This window comes from Cynocephalus volans, chromosome 1 (assembly GCF_027409185.1).
Source record: "Cynocephalus volans isolate mCynVol1 chromosome 1, mCynVol1.pri, whole genome shotgun sequence".
Lineage (NCBI taxonomy): Eukaryota > Metazoa > Chordata > Mammalia > Dermoptera > Cynocephalidae > Cynocephalus > Cynocephalus volans.
Genome location: NC_084460.1, coordinates 298,247,094 through 298,260,682, shown reverse-complemented (window position 1 = coordinate 298,260,682; position 13,589 = coordinate 298,247,094). Strand labels below are relative to the sequence as shown.

Sequence of the window (13,589 nt, the reverse complement as noted above, 5' to 3'; positions counted from 1 at the left end):
AAAGCTAGCCCATTTACAATAGTCACCAAAATAAAATACCTAGGAATAAAGTTAACCACAGATACGAAAAATCTCTATGACAAAAATGACAAACCACTGTTGAGATAAATTCAAGAGGACACAAGAAGATGGAAACATATCCCATGCTTTTGGACTGGAAGAATTAACATTGTGAAAATGTCCATACTACCCAAAGTGATCTGCAGATTCAATACAATCCCCATCAAAATTGCAATGGAATTCCTCTCAGAAATGGAAAATACAATTCTAACTTTCATATGGAATAACAAAAGACCACTAATAGCCAAAGCAATCCTGAGCAAAAAATAAATAAAGCTGGAGGCATAACACCACCTGACTTTAAACTATACTACAAAGCTATAATAACCAAAACAGCATGGCATTGGCATAAAAACAGAAGCATGGATCAATGGAATAGTATAGAGAACCTAGAAATCAACCCATACACCTACAGCCATCTGATCTTTGACAAAGGCACCAAGTCTACACACTAGGGATGAGACTGCATCCTCAGCAAATGGTGCTGGGAAAACTGGGTATTCACATGTAGGGGAATGAAATTATACCCATACCTCTCACTATATACCAAAATCAACTCAAAGTGGATTAAAGAATTAAATATACATCCTGAAACAATAAAACTCCCTCAAGAAAACATAGTAGAAACACTCCAGGAAGTAGGCATGGGTACAGACTTCATGAATATGATGCCAAAAGTACAGGCAACCAAAGGAAAAGTAAATAAATGGGATTATATCACATTAAAAAGCTTCTGCACAGCAAAAGGAACAATCAACAGAGTGAAAAGGCAACTAACAGAGTGGATGAAAATATTTGCAAACTATACATCTGACAAAGGATTAATATTCAGAATATACAAGGAACTCAAACAACTTTACAGCAAAAAAACAAACAACCCAATTAAAAAATGGGCAAAGGAGCTGAATGGCATTTCTGAAAGGAAGATGTACGAATTGTCAAGAGACACATGAAAAATGTTTAACATCACCCAGCATTCGGGAAATGCAAATCAAGACCACTTTGAGATACCATCTCACTCCTATTAGGATGGCTAGTATCCAAAAAAACTGAGAATGATAAATGCTGGCCAGGTTGCAGGAAAAAAATGAACTCTCATACACTGCTGGTGGGACTGCAAAATGCTACAGGCTTTATGGAAAATAGTATGGAGTTTCCTCAAACAATTACAGATTGATCTACCATATGACCCAGCTATTCCACTGCTGGGAATATACCCAGAGGAATGGAAATCATCATGCCGAAGGGATACCTGTTCTCCCATGTTTATTGCAGCACTATTTACAATAGCCAAGAGTTGGAACCAGCCCAAATGTCCATCATCAGATGAGTGGATTAGGAAATTGTGGTATGTCTACACTTCTGCTCCAGTATAAGAAAGAATGAAATACAACCATTTGCAACAACATGGATGGACTTAGAGAAAATTATATTAAGTGAAAAAAGTCAGGCACAGAAAGAGAAATACCACATGTTCTCACTTATTTGTGGGAGGTAAAAATAAATAAATAAATAAATAAACAAATGAATAAATGGTTGGGGTGGAGAAGAAGACACAACAATCACAGCAATTCCTTAAACTTAAGACAAGTGAACAGATATGATGCAGAGATGGGGGAAGGGGAGAGAAGGAGGGGGGTAAAGGAATGGGAAAAGGGACACAAAAATCAACTACAATGTATATTGAGGAGTTAAAATTTAAAAAATCATCAAATCACAAAGGAAGGCAGCAAGACAGAAACATAACCACAAAATAGACAGAAAACAATTTTAAAATGGTAATAGTAAGTTCTTAGCTATCAATAATTATTTTAAATTTAAATGGATTAAACTCACCAATCAAGAGATGGAGGCATGGATGAAGAAAAGGTGGCATATATATATACAATGGAATTCAGCCTTTAAAAGAAGGCAGTCCTACCATTTGGAACAATATGAATGAATCTCAGAGACACTATAAGTACCAGCCACAGAAAAACAAATACTGCATGATACCACTTACATGATGAATCTGAAAGAGTCAAATCTTAGAAGCAAAGAGTGGCATGTCAGTTGCCAGGGCCTAGCGGGAGGGTAAAGCAGGGGAGAGGTATTAGTCAAAGGGTACAAAATTTTAGTTACACAAGATGAATAAGTCCTCATGATCTATGTACCACATAGTACATATAGTTAACAAGACTATATTGCACACTTAAAAATTTGCTAAGAAGGTAGATCTCATGTTAAGTCTTCTTACCACAAAGATGATAGATAGATAGATGATAGATAGATAGATAGATAGATAGATAGATAGATAGATAGATAGATAGATAGATAGATAGATAGATAGATAGAAAGAAAGAACAGGAAGAAACTTTTGGAGGTGAGTGATAGGTTTATGGCCAAGATTATGATGATGGTTTTGTGAATATATTGAGTTATGTACATTAAATATGACCATCATACTTCAATAAAGTGATTTTTAAAATAAAAGGAAATTTAGAATCTATTTTTAAAAGAAACAAATGAACATTCTACAACCACATAATACAGTATCAGAAATTAAGATCTCTTCCAACTGGTTTGACAACAGCATGGACATAACAGAAGACAGGTTGAACTCAAACAGGTCAGAGGAAATCCAAACTGAAGGACAGCAAAAACAAAGAATATAAAGAACAGAGCAGAGAATAAGAGATTTAAGACATAGTCAAAAGTTTTGACATATGTGTAATTGAACTCCCCTCCCCGAAAAAGGAAAATGCTACAGAGACAATATATGAAAAAATATTGTCTAGAATTTTCCAAATAAGATGAAAGACATAAAGCCACAAATTCAAGAATCTCAGTGAGGCTCAAGAAGAATGAATACAGCAAAAGCCATGTCTAGACACATCATAGCCAAAATGCTGAAAGTCAAAGATAAAAGGCAAAATCTTACTACATTTTTTTTAAAAGATGCATTTCTTTCAGGGAAACAAAAATAAGAATGATTACTGACTTTCTTGACAGAAAGTACAGAAGCTAGAAGGCAGTGAATGACATCTTTAGAGACTGGAAAAAAATAACTGCCAACTTAGAATTCTATACCCAGTGAAAATATCCTTCAAAAATTAAAGTAAAATGGAGGTGTTCTCAAACAAACAAAATCCGAGACAATTCGTCAGCAGCAGGCTCATAATATGAAAATACTAAAAGGACATTCTTTGGGCTGAAGGAAAATGATCTCAGATGGAAGAACAGAAGTATGAGAGGGGTGATCAGCTATTGAAAGTATAAATATTTGGGTAAGTAAAAAGACTAACTGCTTTTTAAATATTTTGTTTTCTAAAGCAAGAGTAATTACAAGGCCCATGGGTTTAAAACATATGCAGAAATAAAAATACATGACAATAATAGCAGAAACGGTGAGTAGGGGTTAAATGTACTTACACAGTTATTATGTTGTTTGGGCACCACAAAGTACTAATTCAAGGTAGCTTGTAATATGTTAATGATATATTTTGTAATTTTTTAAAAATGATACTAAATGTACAACAAAAAGTTAGTAGTGGAGATAAAATGGAAGAATTAAAAATGCTTTATTTATTGAAAATAATACAGGAAAGGAAAAAAGATTAGACAAACGAAAAACAAATATGATAGAATTAAACCCAACTAAATCCATAATTAAATGAAATGTAAATGCACTTAATGTTCTTATTTAAAGACAGTGATTATCAGACTGGATTAAAAAGACGAAACTCATTATATGCTGTTTACAAGAAATAAAGACCAGATAGGTTGAACATAAAAAGATGGTAAAACATGTACCAAAAGGTAGCTGATGTAGCTTAATGAACATCTGACAAAGCAGGCTTTAAGGCAAAACAGTATTTGAGGAGCTAAATATATTCTATTTAGATTTTTTTTAATATTTCAAAATATTAAAATGGCAATTAAACGAGAATATCTAAAAATCTCAAATTTTTATTCATTTAATAACATAGCTTCAAAATGTATAAAGCGAAAGTCGACATGATTAATTGGAGAGAGAGGCAAATTCAAAACTATTGCTGACAATTTTAATAGATTTCTCTCAGTAACTGATAGAATAAACAAAAATCACTACAATATGACAGATATGAATAATAATTAAACAAGTTGACTTATCTGACATTTAAAGAAGACCATGTCAAAAAACTACAGAGTGTGTATTATTTTCAAGTGGAATGGTACATTTACCAAAGTAGATCTTATTATGGACCATAAAGCAAGTCTAAACAAACTTCAAATGATTGAAATCATCCTGTGTCTGTTCTCTGACTACTGAGGAATTCAACTTGATCCATTTTGAATATAAGTTTACTCTTCTCATACCATAAGCAGGGCTTAGTCACCCTTGACACAGCTTCCAGTTGTCTGCCGCCTCCTAGTTCCTCCGTGTGCTGGATCCAGATACCTGCCTTATACCACCATCTCCTGGTGACCACCTCCCTATAGGACAGCCGGATACAACCTACTTGGCTCACCCACTGATCCCCACACGCCATATGGACCGTGCAGATATCCAGCAGTGACCCCCTCTCAGTCACAGTGTGACTCCATGGAACTCTTGCCTGCTTATGCTAAACTCACTGATTAGAACTCCCCACAGGAGACCTGCTTGGGTAACACCCTGGACCCCAATAAATGCCCTAATCTATAGGTCCCTCACTCCCTTGTGCTCCCCACATGCGGGTGGAGTGTGAGTGCCCCTAAAGTCTCCCACTTCCCATTGGCCCTGTGAGGTGGGCTGCCTTTTCTCTCTGGGATCTGCAAATAATAAATCTCCTTCTGTTATCTTATGAGTTTTGTTGTGCTGCCTCCTCTGTGTCTCCCCTGACCAACACACCTGAACTTGACTCTCCTCCCTCTCAGGGCTCTCCTAGGGAGTAGCTGTCTTGGTAGGAATAAACTGGACACGGCTCAGACAAGAGCCACAAGGTGTCTGCCAGTGTAAACAAGTTTCCTCATCAGAAGTCAGACACTCAGGCATTAGTCATTACCAGGATAAAGCAGTATCCCATGAAAGGCTCACTGTAAACACCCATGACCACCTTTCCTGGAGCCCCATCAGGTCAGGGCTAGAATTTATAGACACTCTCCACAGAGATACTTCGAGACCAAATTAGAGAAAAATACAACATTCACACATGTGCACACCCACATGCAAGCAAACACACACACATGCATGCATGTTTATGCCATTACTTAATTCATAATAGCCCAAAACTGGAAACAGCAATAAAAAGGAATGAACTATTGATACACACACCAACCTGGATGAATTTCTTGAGAATTATACTGATTGAGAAAAGTCAGTCTCAAAAGGTTATATTCTGATTCTGTTTATGTAATGTTCTTGAAAGGATAAAATTATAGAAATGGAGAACAGATTAGTGGTTTCCAGGGGTTAAAGATGGGGTGGTTATGGGAGGAAAAGGTGTGGCTATAGAAAGGCAACATGAGAGATCTTTCTGGTGATGGATATGCTATGAATCTTGACTGTTTCCATGTTAATATCCTGACTGTGATCTTGTAAGATAGTTCTGCAAGATGTTACTATGGGGAGAAGCCTGGTGAAGGGTACACAGGCTCTCTCTGTATTATTTCTTATATCAGCACAGGAATCTACCATTATCTCAAAATAAAAAACTTAATTTTTGAAAAGCATAAATGAAGTGTAGTTATGTGCAACCGCATAAGTAAATATTGCAATTGAAATATTGTTCGAAAGAAGTCACACATAAAAAAAAGTTTATGTAGTATGATTCTGTTTACAAGAGTGGGCAACCCGAATGTCCAGTGAAGTCAGAATGGTGGTTACCTACAGACTGGGATGCAGCAGGAGAGTTCAGAGGTGAGGAAAACGATCTATATTTAAACTGGCTGGTAGTTATGTGGTTATATGTAAAACTTAAATTTAAAAGCTAATCAACTTGTGAGTGGGTGAACTTTACTGTACATATATTATATTGCAGTAAAATGAATGAATTAATGAGGAGATGGACATGGAGGAGTGAAAGAGGGTGGAACATTAAGAACATGCCTAACATCCATCGTGTGTGGGGATCACGGGTCACCTGTAGGGACCTGAGATAGAACATGATACAGAAAAGGAAGAGACAGACCAGGCTGGAAAAAGTCACACACTGTGCTAAGGAATTTAATTTGATCCTGTGGACACTGGGGAGCTGCTGATGGTATCTTCAATTGAATTATAAAGTGATCGGCACTTTTGTAAAAGATCACATTTGGTGTGCATCCTCCAGGCTGTCACAAGTATCCAAATGCAAAGACCCTTGGAAACTGGAGGTAGACAGTTGCCTGGCCCTGCGGGCTCCAGAATTGGGGCCAGATGCTAACAGAGAGAGGTGGTCAGGCACTGCCTTAGTCCCTCTGAGTTTCTACAACAAAGTACGTTAGACTGGGTAATTTATGAACAGCAGAGATGTATTGCTTATAGTTCTGGAGTCTGGGAAGTCCAAGATCAAGGTGCCAGCAGATTCAGTGCCTGGTGAGGCCTACTCTCTGCTTCAAAGATGGTGCCTTCTAGCTATGTCCTTACATGGTGGAGGGGTAAACAAGCTCCCTCAAACCTTTTTTATAAAGGAACACTAATCCCATTATGAGGGTGGAGCCCTCATGACCTAATTATCCCAAAGGCCTCACCTCTTAAAACCACCACTTTGGAGGTTAGGTCTCAACATAGGAATTTGGGGGGTATATTAGTCCATTTCTATTGCTTATAATAAAATACATGGAACTGAGTGATTTGTAAGAAAACAAAATTCATCGCTTACAGTTTCTGAGGCTGGGGAGTCCAAAGTTCAGGCAATACATCTGTTGAGGGTCTTGGTGGTGGTAACAGTGACCCAGACATTTCACATGGCAGAAAATGGCAGAGCAGAGAGAGTGATAGCTCCTCATTCACTCTCCTTTTAAAGCCCCCAGAAGCACACCTATGACCACCATTTTTGATCCATTCACTGGGCATGGTCCTCAGAATCTAATCACTCTTCAAGGCCCCACCTTTCAATTACCATGACAGGATTTCCCACCCTCTTAACACTGTCACAGTGGGGTTCAAGTTTTGGGGGGACACTCAGTCCAAGGCAGGGGGAACACAAACATTCAGACCATAGCAGGTACCGAAGACAAACACAGCTTGATTCTCTGGATGAGCACATGGCACTCATGCTTTGTAGTCCACTGTGCCAGAGCCCTGAAAAACAGCCAGAATACTCAGGGCCTGTTTGGAATTGGACCCCATGAAGGTTCCACAGTAGAGACTTCATTTTCAATCCACAGAGGGACATGTTCACATAAGCAGCTTGGGGTTTTCTGGGCCGATCCCTCTGTCCATGAAAACCGCAGCCCCATGATCAATGTACCACAATTAACTTTTCGCCTCCCATCACCCCGCAAAACATTGGCTTAGCTCATTTCTAGTGCTAATTTGCTTGCTTGTTTTTACTAAATTGTTGGTTATTTCCATTTTCTTTCAGAAAAATAAAGGGAGGAAGAAAGGGAAAAAGGGGAAGAAGGATAAAGATCTGACAGCTGACAGGTGAGGAATGGGCTTGTTTTCTTGGGATGCACGTGGGGGGTGGTGCCCCAGAGAACAGGTTGAAACCCTGAGCCGCAGCCTGAGTCCTCCGTGACCAGGCAAGGTGTCCCCTCTCTTTCGCACCACACCATAACCCCTTCATCCTCGACAGAGTCAGGGGAGAGGTATGGGCTGAAATGGGCAAGTGCTTTCCTGCACAAATCCTAGACAGGAAAGATGCCTGCCCGGGCCCAGGAGGCAAACGTGGGCCCCTACTGCTTCTGAATTCATGTAACTTTTTAAGTTTAAAAATTCTTTGGGGAATGTGGGAAGGTGATTTTTTTTTTTTTTTTTTTTTTTTTAATCTTAAGAACTAACATCCTAATGCAACTTGTGAGACTGAGTTCCTGCCCAGCCCTGGGCCAGCCCCCGAGGCGCCTTCTCACTTCCTGGGGAAGGAGTGCCGAGGCCGAGGCAGAGCCTCGGAAAGGAGATTTTCCATCTCCTTGGGCCTCACTGGTGCACTTTAGTACCAATGAATAACTTTCTGTGCTCACTGTTTAAGCTGAAATGGCCCTTAAGAGATTGAAAATTGAAAATAAATAGTTTTCAATAGGTTTTGAAATATGATCAAGGTATTAAAGTCACTAATAAGTGAATGTCAGAAATCATTTTGAACAAATACCATTCTTCCCATGGGTTCTGTGAATGTGTCGACATGTTTTGCTCCCCTGTTTTGGGGTGCTCCCTAGCTTAGAACTCTCTGGAAAGGAGGCCAGAGCGCCCCAGAGCCAGCACATGTGCGTGGAGTCCTGGCGAGCAGCCTCTGGGAAACAGCCAGAGCGGGCGTGGGCTTTGACTCTGTACAGAAAAGGCTTTCCAAGGATATTCCTAGAGGGAGGGGCTGCAGGTTTCCCCACTTGAGGTTTCATTGTTTGGGGAATGATTCAGGGTCAGCATTTTGAGACTCAAATGCCCCAATTCCTGTGGAGATGTGCATCTGTTCATGCAGGAACTCGATGCCTCCTGGGGCAGCTCCTGGGGACAAAAAGGGCATCATAGTTCCGTCCCTTGAGGATGGTCTAGCCCACCCATACACACGGTGCCACTGGTGTGTTTTAGTAGCTTTTAAATGCCACTTTTCTCCTTTGTTCTTATTAGCATTAGTCACAAAACATGGTGAAGTCTTTCAAGTGAAGATCATGTTATGTGCCTTATCCAAGGACAAACCAAGAACTAAAATCAAACCAATATGAACCCGCCACTAAGTTAAGATTTTTCACCCACATTTTCCTGCATGTAAAGTACCGCTTTACTGAATAAAATGCTGCTTTCACAAAGAAGGCCACACGTGTGTGGCTCATGGACAGTGTCCACGAGGCATTGGACGTACTCTTGGCACATGCCTCCTTACAGCTGACCCGTCGTAAATGAGCTGCCAGCAATTCTCTAGTGAAATGAGTAGAGACCCGTATTGGATTTATTTCTATAGCCAGAAATACGGAAAACCTCGTCTCATTCCTGAAAGTCTTTTTATATTAATTTTAAAGACCCTAAGCCACTAAACTAGGGTTATTTCTGCCACAGTACTGTGAGGCAACTTCTGTTTCTCTCATTAAATTAATATTACCCTTAAACTGGTATTTTAAACACAGTTTAAGTTAGTTTTATAGTTGAAAATGTTTTATTCCACGATAAAAGTTTATTTTACTAGAAAAAATCCAAATATAGATTTGTATTCAAGGCCACTTAATATATTTCATTATGAATATTTTAGAAAACCTTCTTCCATTTTATGTTAACATTTAATGCCTATGTTGTATGTTTATATTAAATAAGTATTCAAGTTAAAACACTGTAATTAATACTCCTTTGATGTATGTCAGATACTGTTATCCCAAATTCCATTTCAGTTAAACTTTTCTTAATCATCAGCAAAGGGCATACTATTTTAAATATATTTGATGGAGTACAATTTTGGTCAACCAAAGACTGGGGTCATTGGATTAACATTTATTCCAATAGCATTTGGCCTGAGTCTTCCTGCTATTCCTGCGTCTCTTAATCACACTAACTTGGATCATAGAACAGTCAAAGACTGTTTAAATACTTGTATAAATATATCTACAATTCTCAACTTAAAGAAAGACTAGGGTAGAACGGAAGAATAAAAAGAAAAAGACAGAACATCTCAAAGGATCATACTGAATAGTATTTGAGCTTAACCTATTTGAATTCCTGTAAGCCAAACCAGTATCATTGGGAGTTCCACCCATTAAGTCGGATCCTATGTCCATTTTTTCTGAATTAGTATAAATTACCAGAGTGCTGGCTATGTGCCCAAGGCCCTCTTACAGGAATGGTTTTGACATCTGTAAACACTCCAAAAAAGTAAAATAGCCTCCTAAAAAATCATTACACTCACAGCTTTAGACGTTTTATCTTTTATATAGGAATTATCTCCAGTATAAGCCTTTGTTCTTTGTAGCTATATCTTTTAAACTATTACGCTGTTGGCTTTAAAGGAAACATAAATTTTACAGGGGATTAATGATCTTCTACTGCATGCAGATGCTAACTGAATGTATAATTACGGGCCCATTGCATTATTATTATTGGGCAATTTCTAATTCATATTTGTGCCATCATGAAGATGGATGGAAGGGCAGACTGCAGGAGTTATAGCTGGTCTCAGATACCCAAAGATATCATTCTTATTAATGGGAAACATCAGATATACACATGGATGAGTGAAAGTACTGTTTTTAAAAAGCCCAATTTATCCCCAAATTGTAGAGACACTTTCAAAATCCATCTGTTTGCATGTATACAAACGTACTTTGAAACAGATCTGGTTTAAGTTCTTTGCGTATGTGATGATTAACAGAAATAGTGCTGAGGATTTGAGGTGTGTGCTCATGAAACAGACCATCTGCTTTGTCCCCAGGACCATCGAGTCCCTGTATAAGGAGCTGGTGCAGGAAGGGTTGCTGATCCGCCCTCTGACAGTCAACCTCTCTGATTACATTGGTAAAGTACATGAAGAATAGTGTGTGGACGTGTCCCATGACATCCCTTGGGTCTTTGAGGGCCCAGCAGCTGGAAATACGTTTCACTTGTGTTTTTATCCAAACCAAAACCTGGCCTGTGGCGACTTCTGATAAATGTTTATCAGACTGAATTGATTTGAATAACCTAAGAGGATACTGTGAAAAAATAGATTTTCTTAATAAAATGGATTCTCTTAATAAAATTAAGTTCATTAAGAGAATCTCTCTCTCCTAACATGGTAGAAGCAGGTTTTTTTAACCTGCTAACAAGGTTCCTTGTGGTATTCTTTCTGGCATAATCTGACTTAAGGTGATGAAGAATGGTTTATGCTTTCGTGTTTCAACAAAGTGTCTCCAGCGGGCAGCACCTCATGCTTCCCCAACACACAGTCTTTACAGGAGGGATTCCTTCCAGTAGAGACAGAAGTCGTTGGAGGAAAGAGGTGGGGACATTGGCATCACAATCTTCAACAATGTTTTCTCCTAATTTTATAAAAAAAAATGTAATGACTTGAAAACACACTTAAAGCTTAAAAATTCTTCATAAGTCTGCCGCCTAAGGCAAATATTATTTTCACTTCCATGAGAAAAGTTTCTCCAATGAATGAGCACATTCTCCTACATAACTACAAGAGGACAATCACACTCAGAAAATTTAGCATTCATACAGTACTGTTACCAAATATATCATTAATATTCAGTGTCCCCCATAGTCCTGATCATGTCCTTTATAACCGTCTTTCTCAACCTAAAATCCAGTCAAGGGTCGTGCATGTGGCTGCCGTCTCATCAGTCTCCTTTAATGCTGTCATCTGGAACAGTTTGCCTGTTTTAGTCCTTCACAACACTAACAATTTTGAAGCATCTGAGCTGTTTTACAGACTGTCCCTCAGTTGAATTTGTTTGATGGTTTCCTCGTTATTTGTTCAGGTTGAACGTTTTTGACAGGAAAACCGCATAGGTGATAGTGCGTCCTTTTCAGGTTTCCCCCGGGGGCACACAGTGCCACTGTGTCCCATCACTGGTGACATTGAGTTTAATCATGTGGCAGAGGTGCTGTTCCCAGACTTTTCCATTGTGAAACTTCTTCTTTCTGTTTCTAATCAACGAGCAATCTGTGCGTGAGACTTTGAGGCTCTGGAGATTCTGTCCCCAACAGTCTTTCACCCAAACGTCTTAGCATCCACCGATGGCTTTGCCTGCATCGACTATTGCTGCAGTGGTTGTAAAATGGGGGTTTTCTCTTTCTGTCATTTCTTTCACATTTAGTAGATTCTGTTCCTCTGTAAGGAAGTAGGAAATATTTTTAAATGGTTGTGGTATCAGTGCAGACACATGATTTCTCTTTTTATTCAAGGTATTATAATCTGTCCTATCATTATTCATTCTAAAGTTTACATTGACCCAATTTTTTGCAAGGAGAGAGCCAGAAGCCTGGCATTTTCCCTTGATCAGAGGATGATTGTTTCCTTCTTGAGGGCTTGGAAGAGCTTTCACATTTCCTATTAATAGTATAAGAGTTTTGACAGAACGCATAGTGGAATGTGTATTGGGTTTCTATTTATTTTAAGTATTTCTCAGTCAAGGGCTAGAGAGTTTTCTCATGTATTCCCCTAATTCTGTTCATTCTGTTATTTATTTTTTTTAATGGCCATTTTAACAGAACGTCTTTTATATCAGGTTCGGATCTCTGAATAAAAGATCCTAGTGCTTAGTACAGTGCCTGGCACATGGTAGATTCTCAATAACTATTTGTGGACTGATTTCTCAATTCCTTAAAATTTCTTACCCATTCTGGATTTTTCCAGTGATCTGTCAGTTTCCAGGTGGCATCTTTAAGATGACTAAGGTCAAAGTGGATGGGATAGCCACCTAAAAGAGACTTTGAAAATGACCCAATCTAACAAAATCAGTCAAATTTCCCCAAGGGCTGGCACTCTTTGACCTTGTCCATATTTTCCTTATGTTTTCCCAGCTGAGATCCTTAGCTTAAAAGATGGCAGTGTATCTTCCCAAATCCCCACATAACAAATAGAGAAACTAGGCAGCAAAAATAAAAACCCACAGGCAAGGCACACCAAAACTAAATGACAAGGTTTCCTCCTTGGACCCTAAAATACAAGCCACTGGGGACACTGAAGGACCTGAGAACAGGAGAGCCCCCAAATGACCAGCAGCACTAGCTGGAAAGTGCACTGGGCAAGGGAAGAGTTGAAGTGGAACTGGGAGGGGTTGTGCCCCTGCACTGGCAGACGTGTGCAAAGGGCCAGAATGCAAACTGTGAAGGGGCTAGAGCAGTCTAAATCTCGTAACCCCGTGAAAGCAACCTGCCTCAGCTCCCTACCTAGACACGGGGCCCCATGCTAAGAGGAAACTCTCGGGAACAGAATCAAAATTGAACAGGAATAGAAAATTAAAATGAAACAGAAAAAAAAAAACAGAAAAAGTTGGGAGAGGGGAGCAGAGCCAGAATGTCTCTGAAAGCAAGCCACTGTATTTGTGACATATATGGAACAACAGAAGAGGGAGCACCAGGTAAGTAGAAACACTGTCCTAGACCACACCTTTTTCTAAAAGTGTGGGAGCGTTAACTCACGTAGATTTGAGCAATGAAAAGCTCAAGGTCAAAGCCCACCCTAAATTACCATAAGGATAAAATGAATAAGGAAAAATTACCATCCCCATAAAGCAGATCTACACTGGAAACTACTATTTCAAAATAAGCTAATATACTTAAAAAATTGTAGAAGACGTGTAAGAACAACACAAAATACAATTAGAAAATAATTCAGAAATGAGGTGACAAAACTCAAGAAATATAAGAAAGGGGAAAAACGTTTTAGAAAACATCCTGAACGTAAAGGGCTTCAAGATGGCGGCGGCTGCGGCGGTTGGCACGGAGTAGCTGAGGTGGAAAAGGCGGCCACTGG

General features: G+C 39.1%; 1 protein-coding gene across 3 annotated transcripts in view; it reads left to right on the top strand.

Moving 5' to 3' along the window:
* The window catches only part of IQCA1 (IQ motif containing with AAA domain 1), a 165,060-nt gene that overhangs the window by 97,611 nt on the left and 53,860 nt on the right, over positions 1-13,589 (top strand). For all 3 annotated transcript variants that reach the window (XM_063115154.1, XM_063115147.1, XM_063115137.1), the window contains 2 exons: positions 7,569-7,630; positions 10,557-10,639. In XM_063115154.1, coding sequence (XP_062971224.1) covers positions 7,569-7,630; positions 10,557-10,639 — 145 coding nt within the window. The remainder of the gene's footprint in view (positions 1-7,568; positions 7,631-10,556; positions 10,640-13,589) is intronic.